We start from the raw sequence: 22,500 nt of genomic DNA, 5'->3' as shown, positions 1-22,500 counted from the left end.
GCCACTTACGTAAATGTCTTTAAAATGCGTATGTGTACAATATACAACACAGTTAAGTGCGAACATTTGTCTTGTCTCGGGGTATGTGTGAATGTATGTATATCTCTGTCATTCAGCCAACATGTCTTAGAGCGCAAACCAACATCCTTTTTCATGTTTGTCAGCATATGAGGTCTCCCTAACTAGAAAACCGAAACAAGGGTTGAAAGGCCTATGTACAATAGAATTTGTCACGTAGGGGAAATAGGCATTATTTAAAACAAGAAAAAGACACACATCTAATTCTCTCTCTCTCTCTCTCTCTCTCTCTCTCTCTCTCTCTCTCTCTCTCTCTCTCTCTCTCGCGATTGTTATGGATCGGTGAATGCTTGCATGAAACCTTATGGACAAAAATTGATTGATAAATACGATGCAACATCCATATTCTTTATCAGATATCGAACAGTATCCAAAAAAATAGAAAAAAAAAAATCGAATTGCCAACAGATTAAGTTAACAATCGTCGTTGTCACCTGGGGAGTTTATTGTTATTATTTTTTTTTTCTAAGGGACAGACATCCAAAAAATTTAGTGTTCCAAAAAAACATTTGCAATGTTCGAAATTTGAAGTGTTCCAAATTTGAAGCGTTCGACAAATTTTGCAATGTTTCGCAAAATTTGCAATGTTACAAATTTGAAATGTTCGACAAAATTTGCATTGCATAACAAAATTTGCAGTGTTCCACAAACTTTGCAATGTTCCGCAGAATTTGCAATGTTCCACAAAATTTTCAATGTTCCGCAAAATTTACAGTGTTCTGCGAAATTTGCAGTTTCAAAAAAATTTACAGTATTCCACAAAATTTGCAATGTTTCATAAAATGTGCAGCGTTCCTTAAAATTTGAAGTGTTGCTTAAATTTTGCAGTGTTCCACAAAATTTGTATTGTTCCACAAAATTTCCATTGCTTCACAAAATGTGCAATGTTCCACAAAATTTTTATTGCCTCACAAAATTTGCAGTGTTCCAAAACATATGCGGTGATCTACAATGATCAGATTCTAAGGTCACAAAAATGGCAACATCTTCTTAGGATAGAAATTCCAATCCTGTGGTGTGGTTTCTCTGGTCTATGTAATGTTGCTTCAAAAATAAAGACACACGATGAGTAAGAATCATCAGAAAACGTTCAAATGCGATGAATGAGAGTCATCACAAAATTTTTAAATGCGATGAATGAGAATCATCACAGCTTTTTAAAATGCGATGAGTAAGAATCATCACAATTTTTTTTAAATGCGATGAATGAGAATCATCGCAAATATTTTTCAAAACCACGCGATGAATAAGTCATCACAATTTTTTTTCTTTTTTGGCCGGAGACTGAAGAAATGAAATAGTATTCACAGTGTTAAGGATTCTTGTGAAATGAAATATTCACAGTACTAAGGATTCTTGTGAAATTTTGTCGTGTAAGATTCGCTGTTAACGAAATTGTGAACTAATCATTTTTTGCACGATTAAAATGCAAAACGGTGAACCAACTCGTAAAAACTGTCAAGAAACTGTCAATAAATATGCGCGAAAGTCGTGTTAATTGTAATAATTCTTCCTTGGTTTTTCGGTATCGACGGCGCAGGATGACCGCTAGGTAGCTACCCCTTCCATTGCTTTGGCCTGAAACGACAAGTCCAGTATCTTGGAATTTCGTGTAACACATCTTGGTGAACTGTGTGGCAGAATAGTTGATTCGTTTAGGTAATTCATGCAGTAGGGTTCGTGGTTCACCTTAAAAATATTTAGTGTCGATACCCTAAAGACCTGCGTTTATTTAGGAATTGCGAGATGTCCCAAATGCTTCAGTACACTTTGGCTGTACTAGGTTCCTATAGTTCAGTATATCTGAAAATACTGGAGACGTTTTGACAAGATGTTTAACTTCCTGGTAAGGGGTATAATAGATTCATGTGGGATGACCGAGTACCGGTTTCGGGAAAAATGTCTGAGCAAAATTTCGAAGCAGTCCAAGAATGTCTTAAATTTAAAATAGAAAATCTGTAGCAGGAAGTTCTTTAGAATTATAAGTTATGCAGTTAACATTGAAAGGTTTGAGAAACACCTCCAAGCACCAATATTTACTAAGGTTAAGTGTACAAAGCTTTGAAATTTCATTGGTACCTAACTGTACTGTGCTTGTACAAGACTAGATGAGTAACGAGGCATCCTGGGTCACGTGGAAGTTTAAAATGAATGGCGGTGGAAGTGTTTTCTTTCACTAGGGCCAACCCAAAATCATCCCGAACGTCGTCCATACCACTGTCATTCCGAAATTACCGAACGTGAACTAACTTCAACTTTTACCATTGTTCAAGTGACAAGTCATCAAGACAAGAGACACTGACTGACGCCTTTCAAAAACGTTTAAAATGAATTCACCGTTTGTCACCTAACACCTGCTCATTCCAGTTTTGGATGGTACACATTAGCCGTCCTCTGGAAAGTGCGCCTCCTGGAAACCTACAGCTGGAACAGCCTAAATTGGTTCTGCTGCAAACACACAGACTCACAAACACACACACTTTCAGCCTTATGTGACTATTGACTAAGCTTAGCAAATAACAGTAAAAACGGCCGAGGAGAAAAGAAGAATTGCAGTCCTCCACAAAATAATATTTATCACTTGGCAACATTTCTACTACAACTGCGACTCTCATTGGTTAATGACGGGAAGCCCTGACCAATCACAGAGTCAGCACAGAGGGAGTTGTCTTCCCCAGGTCAGAGAATATCTTAATTCAGTACTGAGTACGAATGAAAACAAGACGGACTGACCCGGAGTTTCATTAGCAACTCCAACGAAAGAGTAGTGATAATAAGACCCGTCACATCTAAATAACATATCACAGTGAAAATACGAGAAATATACATGGCAACATCATTATCAAGTGTAATATATTTTCATCTGAAGTGTCTGACAAATGCCTTAGCTTTATCAGTAGGCGAATTCACCCGAAGACCTTGAGATTCCGTCTCTTACGTCACAAGGAAAGCAGTTTTCTCACAAAACCTTCAATATATTATTCTCCAGCTGGTATTAGTTATTACACCACAAGGATTGCTGTTATTAAAGTAATAACGAATATAAACTTGCATTACATACCACGAAAAAATTAAGGGTGGTAGGTTGAAAATCATGTTATTTTACAGTGTTAAGCATCAGTATTATCCAAAATTCTCCAAAGTTCTTTAGCATTGCATATTCTGCCACTGCTGTAGCCAGGTCAAAAAGAGACTCTCTAACATTATTATAACAACTCAGAGTCTGGGATTATGAGAAAAAGAAAGACAACCAGTAATTGAAAACTGAAAAACTTTTTTTTATTTATCTCTCAAGATACTTCCGGCTCTAATGGTAATGATACTTGATCATGCCATTCTGTCATTCCTTTTTAGGGTAAATATCAGTTCTAAAATGAGTATTTTGTAAGAGACGTTCAAGGAAGAAAATTGAAATCTTAAATTTCAACTAGAATGTCATGAGTTTGCAGCAAAAACTGAATATAGCAATTAAATGATCAGCCGGAAGTCCCAGTTGAATTTTGGTTATACATCACATTACATGATTTGCTCATATAGAAATCTGTGTTTAAAATGAGTATTTTCTCATTGTTGATCCATAGCTAGAGAGAAATGAGTTAACTTGTGAAAAAATAAGTCAGTGTATAGATGCATAATGGAAAAATCAAAGCGATTTTGCCATATGATCACACAGCAAGATTTATAAAAAAAAAAAACTGGTAAATTTAATGTATAAACATATATAACAGATGAAGTATTCTCATTTATCGATCCTGATTTAATATAATAGTTTCTCTTTGAGTTTGTACAAATAGGCATTTTCACATGACTAAATTTGACGCATCGGAATTGCCCAGCAACTTTAGTATAGCCATGAGGCTAACCATTGATTTTGTAGATAAGATGGTGGTACAGTCACCCATATAAGTTCATGGATGTCCGGGTGTTTGAGAGAGATTTCCATTTCACCCCTTTCTGGATGACAGGTGTCTGGGAGTATGAAACTGGCCAAAGTGTTCAAGTACCTAACTGCTGTAGAAAGTTTCGCTGTCTGCCTGTCTTACGTCACTATACAGACCCCTTGTCCAGAAAGGGGTTGGATGGAATTCAGCTTTATGCCCGGAGACATTCATGAACTTATATGAGTGACTATACAGCTAAAAAATAAATCTGACAGCTCCTACGTTCTGTCTCCAATTCAAGTGATGATGTTCAGCCAACTTGTGGTGATCTATTTCTCAGTATATTCATTTTAAAAGTACGAACTCCCGTCGAACATCGACAACCAGCCGGTTAGATTCTCCCGGAAACTGTACAGCATCTCAAATATATCAAATAACATTTATTCTTCCTACGTCATCTACAGCTTCTACACATCTCAGTGGAAGCTTATGCCACACATCTACGTTTCCTAAGTGCGAAAGAAATCCGTGAAAGCTGCGGCTTCGTTCGGTCACCGTCACCCAGACCATTCCTGTGTACATTACATCTCTTTGTTTCATGACCTGGATGTAAGTTGATACCATGGAAAAGAGGCCACTCCATTCTATAATTTTTCCTCCTGTTAGACCTTTCAAACCTCTACTACTCTCAATTTCCTGCCCAGTGCTGAATGACTTCATGGGTCCCAGTGCTTGGCCTTTGGCCTGAACTCTATATTCCATTCCATTTAGTGCTGATCAACTTCAGTTTGAGTCTGGCAAATTATAGAGCAAAATCGTCAACGTTGGTCTGACTATGGATGAGCATTGTAATTATCAAGGCCAGTCAGAAATTCGATATGCTGTGTTATGATAACGAGGCCAGTCTGAAACTGATCGATTTCCGTAGTGTTGGTCGAGGTCCTGCATCTCGGTGAGTTTAATAAAGGTTGCCTGAGACAGTCTTCAGTCGTGGAAGGATGACTAGGGTCAATCTATGTAGTGATGATTAAGTTATGCTGTATCCTATGTCAGCTTTTTATGCGGGGATGGCCAAGGTATAGTCTGAGTCTCAGTGAGGTGTTTAGTAGTGGAAAACGTCAGTCAGTGAGGTCAGTCTCGGTATTAATGTTGGAGGTTTCTGCTCTCATTTTAGATGTCCTTCATTGAAGGCATCACAAGCAGAGAATCTTGTTGCTGAATTCCGTTATTGCACTGACAATGTAGAGCTCGTTTTCTTCAATGCAGTTTGCTGATTTCAGCATCTAAATGCAGTTAAGCTAACTTTCTTCTGTGGCAATTCATGAATTTTATTCTGGACTGCTCATAACATTGGTAAAGGTGGAGGACATTTTGGGAATCTGCAGCAATGGTCTGAGTAACAACGCGAAGCACAACTTCCAGCGATTTCTTTTTTTTAACATGTTACTGAAAACAATTTGTGTCTAAAGCCACAATCTGCTAAACTCTTAGATTAAGAACGAATTTGGTGATAAAATTCTGCCAGTCAAAAGTAACAACATTATTGTCTATGGACAACATTATGTATTTTCTATATGGATATGCCTGCTGCAATATGTCGCTATAAAATGCTATTATTTCTTCGTAAACGATATAACATATCTTGTATAGAACAACCACTGTATAAATATAGATCATGAAACATATATATCATTAATTTTTTTTATCACATAGGTGTTTATCACGAATGCAAATGTGATTAATGCACAGTTCTGTATGCCCAAAGTAACCAAGGTGAAACGCAGTGCTCATAAGATAAATTAATTTCACGGACTGATTTACCGACATGCATTCCATTAAAGAGAGTTTTTTGGCCTTATAATAAGTCAGTAAGTCAATAAATAGATCGGTAAATAATTATATGATACAACAGTTTCCTGTATAGCTGTAGGCGAGGACGACGTGAACAAGGAATTTGACACTGATGATCCTAAAATCTTAAATAACAGTTAATGATTTATACACTCACATCTTTTCTTAACTGATGGATGCCATAGCTTAGCTGTACATGTTTGTTTTTATTATAGAATATACAATAAGTAGATACCGCTAGAATAAAACTACTCCACCTCAGGGAATTGAGTAGCCATCTACATCCTTCATCTCTGACTAAATATATGACTAGAAAAATGTCTTCTGTTCTCTTTGTACATGTAAGAGTTAGAATAAGTATCACCGCTAAATAGCAGTGTTTTATGTTAATCTATTGACTGTCTCCCTTCTAGGGAATATTATGCGAGAAACAGCACAACTACACTGACAATAAAAGTGGAAACTTCTCACTGTTGTCTCAGTAGACTGCTGACTACTGGTTAGTGTAAAAATATTTCATTTTCTTGGAGTAAATACGGTGACTTATTCACACACTTGATACCAACCCCCTTTTGCCATGAGAGAAGTTCTGTAGCTAATGCTTTTTTTTGTTTTTGAGCGCCTTACAATAATAGGAGTATTGTCAACAACACCAGAGAGTGTCCAGAAAATTCTCTACAGCAAAATGTGAGATATGTTTTACCTGTTGATTGTGAACTTACTCGAGCTTATTATATTTGTGCAATTCGTCCGTTAATAGTAATATTGTTGGTCATTAGGTGGAGTGACTCCAATAGCCGTCACCACAAATGGCTATTGCAATTTGTGGTGTTTACTTCATTCAGTAGGACTCCATGTCTGGGGTGGAATCTATCGGGCATTATTGTCCCTTGTGTGGTCCCTGATTGAGCGCTTCCTATTTAGATTGGGTTCTTCATCTCTTTACTAAAAACTTGCAAGGGAAATTAGTGTTTTGTCATTGGTAATCATATCTCATCAACAGTCCTAGCTAACTGAGATAGTGTTCTTGAATACCCATTCGTCATACAAAACAATTTGGAATCGGCTTAGATAGCATGAAACTGTAAGCAGGGTTGTCCGTCGTATGAGGCAATAGTTAGTTTTCGTGAATAATCTTTGAAACATCTAACAATTTCAATACTTGCTTGAAAAATTGAGTAGAAATTAAGTACATATAATTACAAGTTCTCTTTGTGAAATCCACTTTCTTTTCAATATTTTTCTTTTCAAGGAGAATAACTTTAAAATTTACAAATGAAACCGAAACAAAATCACCCTCGTTTTGTCTAATGTACAGAACTGTTAAGGTGAGTTTACACTAGGCTTCACCCCACACGGCACACGTAAGACTCATCACCAACTCCTCCCAAATTCTTGTTAGCCCCACCTACTGGACTGCTCATCAAGAGTCACGCCACACCACTAACACACTCTAATGAGCAGTCCAGTAGGCAGGGCTAACAAAAATTTGGGAGGAGTTGGTGATGAGTCTTACATATGCACCGTGGGGTGAAGCCCAGTGTTAATTCACCCTTAAACAAGTCGGAAGGAAGGTTTGAGACTTTCCTACAAGGAAATGTAATCGACAAAGATACCATTCAGAAAAAAACTGTATAGCTGCTTCTACCATTCTTAAAACTACGAATGAAATCTGTCATTTAGATCAATGGACGATTTCTTGTTTGCGTCACTTTCCAATCGCATTATTCTTGATACCTTTGATTCCCAGGATGCAGCAGCAGCCAGGCGTTTCTTCACAAAGTTTCTACATCATGAAACATCACTCGTCATAGACTGCAGTTTCACTGTAGTGTCCATTCGCAGACGGGCAACAGCAGAACATCATGTTCCTGTTTCTTCGTTGCATCCTGGCACCAGCGTTACCTGGCACAGTGAAACTTTCCTAAGGATCAAGACTAAACACCTCATTTTGCAATGCTTCGTCCATCTCAGGCCTGGAAGGAAGTCCTTAAACATGATATATATACCAGATGACAGGACTAGTTCTCTAAGAAGGCCACTTTTGACTTGAGCCCAATTTTGAATTGGGTTCAAGGACTGAAGGGTTATTGTGGTACACAGTGTTTTAGCAGGTTGTCGTGGGATGCATCTCTGTACCAATCGGCACAGGAACACTTAAATGTAAATTCAAGTTAAGACACATTTCACTGGATATCGTTAAAGCTTTTATTGCAAGATGAGAGTTTTGAAAAGTGTCGCTCCATGCCTGAAAGACGTTGTTTCTAAGGCATTATGAGATTTCATGTGTCTGGAGTTCAGTTGAACAGAAAATACACAGACTTTTTGAAGCACATTGCTTATGTCCTCTAGAACCAGAATGATTTCAGCTTAGTCACTCGTTACCCACCAGAACCTGGCATTCAACCATATTGCCATATTTTACTTGAAAACACACGATGAACAACACATATTCAAAATTTTACACGAAAAGAGCCACACAGGAAATGTCAAGACTCATGTCGAGTTCTGAAAATCCCAACAACAATTCCTTTCAGTGATTTTATTATGTTTCTTCGCACTGGGGGAGTAGCCAGCTTCATCACCTTAACAAGTTATCCCTGGGGTTTTGGTCAAGAAAGCAGCAGCCCTCAGCCATATCTCTAGAATTTCTTGGGTCCAGTCAGCAGCCAGATAAGGGGAAACAACATCCTGTATGGTATTCCTGAGCTGACCCTGTTCTGAAGCCATCAGTCACTTCTCCTCAAGGCTCTAAGGATCGAAGCCATCAGTCACTTCTCCTCAAGGCTCTAAGGATCGAAGCCATCAGTCACTTTTCAAGGCTACAAAGATTGAAGCCATCAGTCACTTCTCAAGGTTCCAAGGATCAAAGCCATCAGTCACTTCTCAAGGCTCCAAGGATCGAAGCCATCTGTCACTTCTCCCCAAGGCTCCACGGATCGGAGCTATCAGTCACTTCTCCTCAAGGCTCCAAGGATCGAAGCCATCAGTCACTTCTGCTCAAGGCTCCAAGGATCGTGCACTTGAAATACCACACCAAAGGATGATCTTAATCCCCCACAGATGGTCCTTTTCACACCTGTGTCACTTCCACCTCTTGTCTCCACCAGCTAGCGGGCCAACAACTCCAGCAGCAAGAGTTCCGACAGCTGGCAGAGGCAGCCAACTAGTCGGAGGTTGATGATCATCTGGGCTTCTTCTTGTTAGTTTTAGAAATACGCCTCTGTTTGTGGATCATCTCGTAGAGGTTCTCCAGAGCTTCGTCTAATCCTTCTCCTGTGATTGCACACGCTGGCTGTAAGGGTACGCACAGATAGATTAGTCATTCAATGTAAAATTGTGGGAACATGGTAAAAATTTATTCAAATATTCCTTGGGACAGGCAGTAATCAGTCTTGCATAAGATGTTTAACCTGACATCTGTATATTGAATATTGTTATTCATCATACTAACAGTTGCATAAGCTGTAAATTCTGGAACCACAGACATTTTTTAAAAATTCGAAAGAAATCTATTTGATAACAAAAAAAAAAGCCATCAATACATTACATTTTAAACACTATGGAACACAATAAAAAATATGGTAGGCCAAAATGGTAACCAGCCAGAGGAGAGGCTTTGAGGTACATGGCAATCGGTGGAAACTACCTGTATATGTTTTTTTTCTTTTGTTACAGAGTCGCTCGTCACAAACATTCTGTGATATGTGATTTCCAGTAAGGTCATCATACCCAATGGCTAGAACCAGATACACTGTAGGTGGCTTAAAACTCGTGTTACATTTTCCGGTCTTGCTCACCAGAATAAAAGTTAACGGAAAAGTTTACTCTTCTTATGCTGTAATCATGTTGAAGATTAGGTTGCACTTTTAATTAGATTATCGACTTAACCTTTGATCTCCGTAAATTAATTTATGTAAGTTTGTGAAGACTAACAAGGTTCAGCAGCGTTCCTCCCAGGCATTGACCCCTGCTGTTAAGGGGGTGGAACTTTCCATAAGAAAGAAGTTCTCCAAAGGCAACAAAATTAAGTAATTTAGAAAAATTATGGAATTTTTGTATTTATTTATTTATTCTTTTTTAAAATTCAGAATAGAACTTTTAATGTAAAATAATTTTGCCCTTTGTAGTTATCAGGACCTAAAACTAAAGTGATAGTTTGTTAAAAGTTGTAATACATTTTCTTGGACCCAGTACTACACATTGATATCTCAGTAAGTGATGATGTTACCTAAACTAACCTAACACCAGCATCCTTATCTGCCCACAGACTCCCATTACTGGTTACTGTGCCGTTGTGCCCACACAGTGCCATGCAAGTTTCCCTTTCCTAACCCATAAGGGATTAGTGCCGTAAGCGCACTTCATCTGGTGGACTGTAGGTATTACTTAAAGGTCTTTGCAGTGTCCCTACTTCAGGCCCCCACCAGCAACCTCTTCCGTAATTTTTACTGTACCTCCGTTCATATTTTCTTTCTTGCATCTGACTTTCCACCTTCTCCTAACAATTGCTTCACAGTGCAACTGCTTTGAGGTTTTCCTCCTGATACACCATTCTAACCTTTGGCCTAAATTCTATATTCTCTTCTATTTTCCTTCACCTTATTCATTACCCAACAATCTTAAGGAGAAATTCAAATAAACAGACGATTGGAGGTTCTATTTTCGTTAAGTTCTGCTATTCTACTCTCTCTCTCACCTGTATGTGCCATAGATGTGTATTGGCAAGTTCTGCCAGTCCCAGTAATCGCTCTATCTCTGTGGGTTCTCGAGCACCTGGCAAGTCTTGCTTGTTTGCTAACACCAAGATCGGGACCTGGAAAAGGTAGAATCACATTAATATTTCGTAGCTGGATCCACATTTACAAATCATCATGTTAAAACATTATATTCGTTCTGTACCTTCATAAGAAGTTAAGGACTGTCGTTATTACTGGCAAAATAAAATTCAAAATCATGTGCTGCAGTTTAAAAGAAACTGATAATGAAATCAAATACTCTTATTAATATTATTAATTCTGTAGTTCCAATATTACTGGCAAAATAAAATTGAAATAATGTGCGGCAGTTTAAAAAAAAACATAATATACTGCAAGCCATAATAAAATCATCAATACTCTTATAGTGTAGCTTTCTCGGAATATAATATGAACTGGTACGCATTGAAGAAGACGTTATTATATATATATATATATATATATATATATATATATATATATATATATATATATATATATATATATATACACACACACACACACACACACACGCACACACACACACACACACACACACACATATATATATATATATATATATATATATATATATATATATATATACATGTAAATATATACATTGTTTCAAATAGTGCAACTGGGAGTTTTTCCTCCTGTTACACCTTTCAAACCTCCTTTTCTTTCTAAACTCAATTTCCCTTTCAGAGCTACATGACCTCACAGGTCCCAGTGCATAGCCCGTGGCTTAAATCTTCTATCATTAAAATCTAACCTTAATGATAATTATATGCAGTGAAACAAGCAGTACGCAAAAGACACAGTCCCAAGTGAAAATAAGCTATATTTTCTGATACATGTGTATCAGTATCATCATCAACCCTGCAGAAGGGAAGCGACTGCAGAGAGATTTCCTTTTATTCGCCCTCGTTCTACTCCACCTGTTTCCTTCCCTTTATTTATCCAGAGCATTAGCACTTGCCTTCCCCTCTCTCCCTTTTATGTTTACTCTCCGCGATCAGCAATTTACTCTTTGTTCGCCTGGTGCCTCATCCAGCGAGCATCTTCGCTTATAGCTCGCTACAGCGGCCATTTTTGTCCCTCTGAATTTCTGCATGGATTAAACTAACTCCTGTAATATTAGCCTCCTGGCCTCATCAACGCCCAAGCTGTCGGGTTCCCATTTCCCCAAAATAGGGTAACCAACCCAATTTACTTGATGGCTTTCACACACTCGCCCCCTTCCGTTTATTTTTCGACTTTTATCCGCTATTTCCTTCTCCCTCATTATACTTTGCAAAGGCGTTGACTAATTGGCTTTGGAGAGGATCCGAAATTCGTGGGCCAGCGGAGACAAATGTGATAATCTCTCCCCGTTCTTCCAACGCTTATCTATTTATTTATTTTCAGGTCGTGCAACGTTTTTTCAATGTCTGGTTTCCACGTGTGTGTGTATAAATACAGGTATAAGCCACGAAGCAAAAGTGAAACGCTGGAGTAGCTGCAAGATCTTTCGACTCAACGTCCTTTACTGAGTAAAGGACGTTGAGTCGAAAGATCTTGTAGCTACTCCAGTGTTTCACTTTCATTCGTGGCTTATACCTTTATTTATGCATTTATCACATTCCAAATTTTCGTGATTCATTTATACATGTGTGTATAAATGAATATATATATATATATATATATATATATATATATATATATATATGTATATGTATATATACATATAATATATATATATATATCTATATATAATATATATATATATATATATATATATATATATATATATAGATATATATATAGATATATATATATATATATATATATATATATATATATCTATATATATTTTAGATATATATATATATATATATATATATATATATATATATATATATATATCTATATATATATCTATATAGTAATTATATATAGATATATATTTCTATATAATATATATATATATATATAGATATATATTCTATATATATATATAGATTATATATATATATATATATATATATATATATATATAAGTAATATTAATTAATTATATATATATAGATATATATATATATATATATATATATATATATGTATATGTATATATATATGTAATATATATATATATATATATATATATATATATATATATGCATACATACATATCGTAAAAATATAACCAATGGAGTGAGATGAATGAATGCCAATGAATATAGTATTTACATCCATAAACAAAATAGAGTATGTCGACCAGTGAACGCAATAGAAATAGCCAGCTATTTGCTGCACTCTTTTTTTCCCACGACTCCCCAAAAGCACAATGCATGCATTACCATAATGCATATGCATGCGTCGGGCAGCACAGCTGTCGACCCGTTTCTGAAAGCGAACAAGCCATTTGCGAACTTTTTTTCCAGCCGCAGTAGCAAGCACGGGCTCTTTATTCGAAGTTGGCAACACTACACGCTGCAATTTCCCCAATTTCTTAAAAACTGCCGAGGCTAGAGGGCTGCAAATTGGTATGTTGATCATCGCCCCTCCAATGATCAACCACGCCAAATTGCAGCCATCTAGCGTCAGTAGTTTTTATTTTATTTAAGGTTAAACTTGGCCATAATCGTGCGTCTGGCAATATACCGAGACCGCCGAAAGATAGTAGATCTATCTTCGGTGGCCTTGATCATGACGCCGTAGCGGCTGGAGAGAAAACTCGATTGCGCCGAATAAACTTCGGAAAAAAAATTTTTTTTTAAGTATACGCAATTACCCCTTGAGGGAACATCTGTAGCAGTTGTTAACATTACTGATAACAATAATTACTTTTGGTATTAGATTGCTAGAGCTCCTTCCTTTTGTTTCACCTACCTACAACAGTTTCACAGTGGATTCTATTTAGGAAAAGTGGTTCAGGTCGCTTGCCATCTCTGGCATCGAAGTCCTGAGCTAAGAGGTTATATATATGTGTGTATAATATATATATATATATATATAATATATATATATATATATATATATATATATATATATATATATATATATATATATATATATATATATATATATATATATATATATATATATATATATATATATATATATATATATATATATATTACCAGATAGGTAAATATATAGCCGAAGATGAGAGAGAGAGATATGATTGGTCTTTCAGTGTAGTGGATGTAGGTCAAAATGTTAAAATTTTGAATTTTTTTTTCTCGCAATTTAGCATCAGTGCGTCAGTGACTAATGTGTTTTTTCTTTGAAACCAGCGAGATGAAAGGCCTAATATTTAAGTATAAATGACTTCTTTTTTTTTTACACTAGTGCCATTTTCTTTGTAGAGGGGAGGCACTGGAATGTAGGTGTTGAACTTTCAGTTCAGCCAGTATTTTACGGGAGAACGCAAGCCCATTCTCTCTCTCTCTCTCTCTCTCTGTATATATATATATATATATATATATATAATATATATATATATATATATATATATATATATACATATTTATATATCTATATTTAGAGAGAACACCTTTATGAATTTTGCGTCTGGCATATCAAATTATGCTGTTAAATTGATATATATATATATATATATATATATATATATATAATATATATATATATATATATATATATATATATATATATATAATTTTTTTTTCGCAGCTATGACCTTGGTTCCATGAGACCACTTACACTAAACAGGTCATTAAAGGGAATGACATAACAAGTCATAAAAATAAAAAAACACCCTATTCCTCTCCAGTTTGTTTTCCCTCCGAAGTAGAAGGTGGGCCAATCCAACGGGGGAGGGAAGGAAACTTGTCGAAACATTCGTTCACCAAAAAGAGTTACAGAATAATTTTTTAAAGGGAAACTCCAGCGTAGCTTCAAAGTGACCCATTTACCATATTGTACGCTTTTGTTTTGTTTCACCAGGTAATGGACATTTTATTGTTTTTTTTTTCTTTGTTTTTTTTTTATTGCAGCCTCGATGTTTTTAACGGCGTAGTTACGGGCATCGGTTTATGCTCCATTTCGCTTTTAATCTTCTGATATGTTGGTGCATAGGCTCTTTCCTGCCTGACTCGACTTCAGAGAGCTCTCTCTCTCTCTCTCTCTCTCTCTCTCTCTCTCTCTCTCTCTGCGCCGTTCGAGCGATTGTTCCTTTTTGCCTTTTGATGCTTTTCAGGGGTTTAGACGGACGCTGTGAGTGTTGTTGGGGTTGGATGTGCGGTTTGTGGATGGGTGATCATTCTAGCGTTGTGTCTCTCTCACTGTCTCTTACTTTCTGCTTCTCTCTTTGTAAACTCTCTCTCTCTCTCTCTCTCTCTCTATATATATATATATATATATATATATATATATAATATATATATATATATGTGTGTGTGTGTGTGTGTGTGTGTGTGTGTGTGTGTGTGTTTTATATATTTATATATGTATGTGTGTATGTATATATGTATGTATATATACTGTACTACATGTAATTTGTATACACACATATATATAGATATGTGTGTATGCATAAATAAATGAATATCACACACACATAAATAATACGCATACACACACACACAAATATCTCTTCTCTCAGGAACCTGAAAACGGTGTTAAAATAAAACAAAAAACTCTTTACTGTATACTATCATTTTGATTTTACCGAGGAAGATGCTGAAAGTTCCTCAGACGAAGCCATATGATGACTGATACCCCGAGATTCAGAGATAAATTGCTGTCGTCTCCGCCAGTGATCGACTGTCACTTGAGGTGGCTGCGTTCAGAAGCCATAATTAATTCGTTCTCAGGGGTAGGGGAGAAGACGTGGCGATGGTAGGAAGGGTGTGGGGGGAGTGGAGGCCTTGTTGTTGTTGTTGTTTGGGGGGGGGGGGAGAGATACCCCCTTGTTGTTTTGAAAGGGAGAGAACCCCTTGTTGTTGTGTGGGGGGAGACTCTCTTGTTGTTATGGAAGGGAGAGATTCCCTTGCTGTTATAGAAGGGAGAGAACACCTTGTTGTGGAGTGGGGGAGAGACCCTCTTGTTGTGGGGGAGAAACCCCTTCTTGTGGGGGAGAGAGACCCTCTTATTGTTGTGGGGGAGAAAACCCTTGTTGCGGGGGTGGTGACATCCTCTTGTTATGAAGGGGGAGAGACCACTTCTTGTTGCGAAGGGGGAGAGAGAGACCCCCGGGAGAGATCCTCTTGTTGTTGTTGTGTTGGGGGGGGGGGGGAAGACCCCTTTGTTTGGGGGGGGATGGGGGGAGTGGAAGAGACCCCCTTGTTGCTGTGCGGGTGGAAGTTCCCCTAACCCCTTGTTGCGACACGCCATATTACGTCTGGATGGGAGGAGGAGGAGGAGGAGGAGGTCTTAATGGCTAGACAGCTGCTGCTGCTGGTGTGGCCTTGCTTTCTGTCCTGAACCTTTAAAGCTGATCGCTGTTCTTTCGCTCTGCGGACTATTAACCGCTGATTTTTATGCCCGGGATTTTATACCTGTGTATGCGGCGAGGTAATCACCGTTCTGTAAGTGTGCTGTGGTTTTCATTTTTTCTGCCTTTCAACCGATCTCGGAAGCATAATTATGTCAATACGTCCTCCTGAATTTTCTTTATCCAATTTTTTTTTTATTACCGTTTTGTTTTCTGGATAATAGACGCATGTCAATTGTTCTGAAGGAATTGCCTTTGCAAGTGAAAGCTATATAGTGCTTGCTCATTTTTATTAATAATAATAATTTGGTATATAGTGCGTCAGTAACGGTTCTCCTAATTACCTGGATTCCTAAGTGCCTGGAAGGTGGAGAATTTAGCATAATTAAACTGCCGCTAAGCAAACATAATCGGAAACTCCAATGTTTACGATCTTATTTAAGGTTAAAGTTAGCCATAATCGCGCTTCTGGCAACGCAACAACACAGGCCACCAATGCCGGCTGCGAGTTTCACGGTCCGCGACTCGTACTGCATTATACCGAGACCACCGGAAGATAGATCTGCCGCTTTCGGTGGACTTGATGATACAGGGTGTCCATAAAGTCCCAGTACCGTTACAAGCAATAAATGCTGGTAATGGTACTGGGACTTTATGGACACCCTGTACGCGGTAGCGGCTGTACAGAAAATTCGATTGCGCCGAGGAAACTCGGCTCATTATTATTATTATTTTTTTTTTTTAGCACAAACTTCCGCGGTGGGATCTTAATGAAAACCCAACATTCCCACTTCGATATTTATTCCTCTCTCTCTCTCTCTTTTCAATTTACTTTCGTTTCTTCGTATTCTTCCTTCCTTTCATTTATCCCTCTGGGGAGCCTGATTCCCGCCTATCGCTAATGAGGACTGAAATTACTTTTATCGGGTGGTGCATCGCCTTCGGGGAGGGCTCTCTCTCTCTCTCTCTCTCTCTCTCTCTCTCTCTCTCTCTCTCTGTTTACTGAAGCGATTCTTTTAAACTGTTGCATTCAATACGTTCTATTTGGTCTATGGAAAAATGTTCTCTCTCTCTCTCTCTCTCTCTCTCTCTCTCTCTCTCTCTCTCTCTCTGTTCCACCAATGCTGTTAGCAGAGTATTCCAGTTAATTATCGACGAGCAGAAGAATAACCCGGGTTTATTGGCGCCTTTTCTAAAAAAAAAAAAAATAAATTCATCTCGGCTCGCGTCAGGTTCCTGAAGTCTTATCGTAAAGACGTCATCCGATCGGAGACTTTTCAATTTAATCGACTGAACTTCATAACCAAGAGGCGAAACGTCTCCAACTTCAGGGGAGTGCCGAAGTTCTGGCGTTCGAATTTGGTCTGTTCGTCAGGGTCTTCAACTTCGTTTCGTCTCAGTTCATTATTCTCGTTTTGATATTATTCATTTGGTATTATTATTATTGATATTATTATTCAGTAGATGAAACCTACTCATATGGACCAACCAGGGCTGAATATTCCTATGTATTCCAGTGCTTGGCCTGTCCTAAATTCCATATTCCATTCCATTCCATATGGAACAAGCCCATCAAAGGGGCTATTGACTTGAAATTCAAGCTTCCAGTGACTACTGTGGTGTTCGTTAGGAAGAAGTAAGAGGAGGTACAGAAAGAAACTTCAGCAAAAAATAAATGAATAAACAGATAAAAATGCATTAAAATGCAAGGGGAACAATATTAGGATAGTAATGCATTGCATCTTCACCTGAACTTCTGAAGAAGCTGCAACTGCACGACATCCTCCTCAGGGAGGATATTCCACTTTCCAAAGGTGTGAGGAATAAAGGATCTCCGGAACTGAGGAGTCTCAAAGACCATAGAGGTTGTAAATGTGTTCGTAACCTTTTAGACTTCATGTACACACCTTTATTGTTTGTCAATTGTATTCTAACAGAGATCTTTCACATTTACAATTGATTCATAATGCCCTTTACCTAACGAGGGCAACCAGATTGGCTGAACAGCAGCATCGATATGCAGTAAATGTGACACTCTGTCGAACTTCTCAATCTGGTGGTCCGAAGTTCGATTCTCGGCTCGGCCAACGTGGAACCAGAGGAAGAATTTATTTCTGGTGATAGAAATCCATTCTTCGATATAATGTGGTTCGGATCCCACAATAAGCTGTAGTACGTCCCGTTGCTAGGTAAATATATCTAATCCTTCGGGCCAGCCCCTAGGAGAGAGCTGTTAATCAGCTCAGTGGTCTGGTTAAACTAAGATATACTCATGTTTTATGAATTTATTGATTTATTTTATCCTTTTTAGTAAACGAGAATATCTAATCTCTATTTCTCATTGCCTTCTCTTACTTCTTCCTAATGAACACTTCAATTTTCTTTGGAAGCTTAAATTTCAAGTCGATGGCCCTTTTGGTGGGCTTGTTCCATATGAATAGGTTTTATGTATTGAATAATAATAATAATAATAATAATAATAATAATAATAATAATAATAATAATAATACCATACTCTTTGGACGCTTGAATTTCAAGTCGATGACCCTTTTGGTGGGCTTGTTCCATATGAATAGGTTTTATCTATTGAATAATAATAATAATAATAATAATAATAATAATAATAATAATAACAATAATAATAATAATACCATACTCTATGGAAGCTTGAATTTCAAGTCGATGGCCCCTTTGGTATGTTTGCTCCATATGAATAGTTTTCATCTTCCGAATAATAATGATAATAGATAACAATTTTCTTACCTGTGTGTCCCTGGCCATCAATCTTCCTCATACCCTCTTCACTCCCCCCTACCCCCTAACTCCCCTACTCTCTCGTCCAGTTACGGGCTGTTCCAGGAACAAGAGCCCGTGCCAGCACAAGGCTGGCTTAATCTTGAACAACATCATCAACAACTCTCTCACCTGTGTGTTCTCAGGAAGCCTTGCCGTCTTGTGCAGTTCACACCTGGCTTCTTCCAGCCTCTCCATGTCGACGGAGTCCACCACGAACACGATCCCGTCCGTGCACCGGGTGTAGGACCGCCAGAGGGGCCTGATCTTCTCCTGGCCGCCCACGTCCCAGATTAGGAAGCTGGTCCCCTGGAAAGGAGAGTGACAACGTTAGTAGTAATAGTAGTTTCTTTTCCAGGGCTTGTACTGGGTCACACTGACACAAATATATACTTATATATATATATATATATATATATATAATATATATTATATATATATATATATATATATATATATATATGAAGAACGTTGCAACCATATGTTATTTCGAGCACTTCCTTCTGTGCTCCCTGATCACTGGGTAAAAATAAAATTGGACATAGGATCATGTGTGTGTGTGTGTATATATAATATATATATATATATATATATATATATATATATATATATATATATATATATATATATGAAGAACGTTGCAACCATATGTTTATTTCGAGCACTTCCTTCTGTGCTCCTGATCACTGGTAAAATATGGACATAGGATCATGTGTGTGTGTGTATATGTATATATATATAGTATGTGTCTATATATCTATCTGTCTATTTATATACATATATATGTACGTATGTGTATACACACATATAGGTATATATATGTATATTGTAAACTTTTATTTTCCTTTCCTCCATGTCCTTTGAACTCACAGGCACGGATAAACATATGTAAACTCTGGTCTTATTGATTCATTGTTATTCTCAGTTGGAAATCGTAGTAAAAATAAAAGGAAAGAATGAAGGCAAGAAAAACATATAAGGGCGGCGATTGTATCCAGCGCTGAACGGAAATAGATTGGAGTGTGTTTGCTGTCTCTGATTGGCCAATCGTGCTGCGGAAAAACTAGAGAAACTAATGTAGCTCCAGGACTCATGCAGAAGAGTGTGCTCCTAGAAACAGCTCACACATAGTAAGAAAAGTGATGGACTCCTAAGGAGGCAGGATGCATCCCGGAACAACCCCACACTATAAAATACAATCCAGTCGAATTGGAGGATTGTGATAGACTCCGCCAAAAATAATAATAATAATAATAATAATAATAATAATAATAATAATAATAATAATAATAATAATAATAATAACAATTGTTAAAAAAAATATCCACAATTATATATTAAAAATATATTTCTATGTAAAAATATATAGAACAAAGACTTCCTAACATCTGAACGGAGTTCCTCATCAGTGTAACGTTACACTGATGAGGAACACCGTTCAGGTGTTCGAAAGTCTTTGTTCTATATATTTTTTACATATATATATTTTTATATCTATCGTGGATATTTGTTTAACAATTTGTTTTCGGGAAACTGTGAATTTCTTAACAATAATAATAATAATAATAATAATAATAATAATAATAATAATAATAATAATAATAATAATAATAACTGTTGACCACCCGCTCGGCAGCGCTAAGAATACCTCCCAAAAGCCAAATGTCAGATAGACAAACAACAAACTGTTCCACACCTAAACATCAACACTTTTGTTTTGTGTCAATAATAATCCGCTTGCATGCTCGGCGGTCTCGTCACCGTAAACACGCCTGACCTGAAAGTCGAAATCGGGTCAAAGAATTCGCCCTGAAATGCGGTCTCGCAAAGAGTGACGTCACTGGCAACGTTGCACAATGCAGCGGTAATGACTTAAAGAGCAATGCATTTGATAGTGATCGGCCTCCCCTGGTGCACTGTATAGGCATTGCTGATAAGGTTCTTTGCATTGGGGCCTCTATGGGCACCTATAGCTGCAACCCTCCATTTCGTTCCTTTTACTGTACCTCCTTTCCAAATTCTCTTGCTTCCATCTTGCTTTCCTCAAACCTCTACTAAATTGTTTCATATTGCAACTGCTTTGAGGGTTTCCTTCTGGTACGACTTTATGCGATAAAGTCGATGGTAAAAAACATGTTTTTATTATTATTATTATTATTATTATTATTATTATTATTATTATTATTATTATTATTATTATTATTAGTTAAAGGGTAAAAAGTCCGTGTATGATTTTGAAGACTTTAAAGAAAGCTTTCGAACCCTTCCCTGGGTTCATCTTCAGTCCAAATGAACAAAATGTTACGACAAGTACTTGTCGTAACATTTTGTTCATTTGGACTGAAGATGAACCCAGGGAAGGGTTCGAAAGCTTTCTTTAAAGTCTTCAAAATTATACACGGACTTTTTACCCTTTGTATTATTGTGGACCCTTTAGAACATTATTATTATTATTATTATTATTAGTTTCGTGTTGCTTAATTTTGCAGCCTTTATCAGTTGTCTTTTGTTATTTTTATAAATAGCGAGACTCTCTCTCTCTCTCTCTCTCTCTCCATTCGGGGAAAACTTGTCTTAATTATTTCGTATGTGCATCGTCGCTAATGTAGTTCGAACTCTTTGCCGTTTGAGCAGCCTTATATATAATTACATCTGTCAGTATACGTGCATATACGCTATTAGCTATCTGCTTATCTATCTGTATATATATATATATAATATATATATATATATATATATATATATATATATATGATATATATACATATATATACATATATATATATGTATTAAAGTTAGAAAAAAGCACACATATATACATATAAATATATATAAGATTGTAGGATGTGTGTATCAATGCATATATGTATGTATATACATACACTCAGTATAACATATATATATATATATATATATATATATATATATTATATAGATATTATATATAATATGTGTGTGTGTGTGTGTGTGTGTGTGCGTATAAGTGTGTATCTGTATATACAACGATCCCAAAGTACATTTCAAAATGAGTTACTGCAACCTGGTTTAAATACGTATATCGTAGCATTCACAATAAAAAACACCGCGCGGAAATTAGAACGTAAAGCTTCTATCATTAATATCCACACATTTTAGTAAACTTCAATCTACAAAAGCGTCATATTCGTGTAAATAGAAAATAAAAGCTGTTTCTTTGTTTATTTATTTTGTTTTCCTTTTGGGGATATAACGATCCCTAGGGGGAACTTGCCTGCCACCTGTCTTCATGTGTCTCATACGACTTTGTTTTATTAACCTGGTCTGACAGGGTAGGAAAGACTGCGTGGAAGGAATATGCAATTAGATTGATGAATAAGAAACAGCTGTTAAGAAGAAGAGAGAGAGAGAGAGAGAGAGAGAGAGAGAGAGAGAGAGAATATCTTAAGCACAGACAGATAAATTTACTTAACCATAATGCTGTTCTCCTTGCATTTTTAATACATTTTTTATCAATTTCTTTATTTATTTATTAATTAATTTTTTTATAAGTGCGGTCTCCTCTTTCTCTATTTCCCTTTACCTCTTCTTACTTCTTCCTAATGAACACCATAATATTCTTTGGAAGCTTGAATTTCAAGTCAGTGGTCCCTATGGTGGGCTTGTTTCATATGAATAGGTTTCATCATCTTTATAATAATAATAATAATAATAATAATAATAATAATAATAATAATAATAATAA

The 22,500-nt window shown here is 36.7% G+C and overlaps 1 protein-coding gene across 1 annotated transcript in view; it reads right to left on the bottom strand.

Annotated features, from left to right (window-relative positions):
* Positions 1–2,394: 2,394 nt before the first annotated feature.
* LOC135212250 (ADP-ribosylation factor-like protein 4A) overlaps positions 2,395–22,500 on the bottom strand; it is a 44,568-nt gene continuing 24,462 nt past the window's right edge. Inside the window, exons 2-4 of the mRNA XM_064245696.1 lie at positions 18,912–19,088; positions 10,510–10,626; positions 2,395–9,105 (exon numbers count right to left, since the gene is read on the bottom strand). Coding sequence (XP_064101766.1) covers positions 8,995–9,105; positions 10,510–10,626; positions 18,912–19,088 — 405 coding nt within the window. The 3' untranslated portion in view covers positions 2,395–8,994. The remainder of the gene's footprint in view (positions 9,106–10,509; positions 10,627–18,911; positions 19,089–22,500) is intronic.

Source organism: Macrobrachium nipponense, chromosome 19 (assembly GCF_015104395.2).
Source record: "Macrobrachium nipponense isolate FS-2020 chromosome 19, ASM1510439v2, whole genome shotgun sequence".
Lineage (NCBI taxonomy): Eukaryota > Metazoa > Arthropoda > Malacostraca > Decapoda > Palaemonidae > Macrobrachium > Macrobrachium nipponense.
The sequence above is the reverse complement of the archived record's forward strand: the minus strand, read 5'-3'. Positions and strand labels throughout refer to the sequence as shown.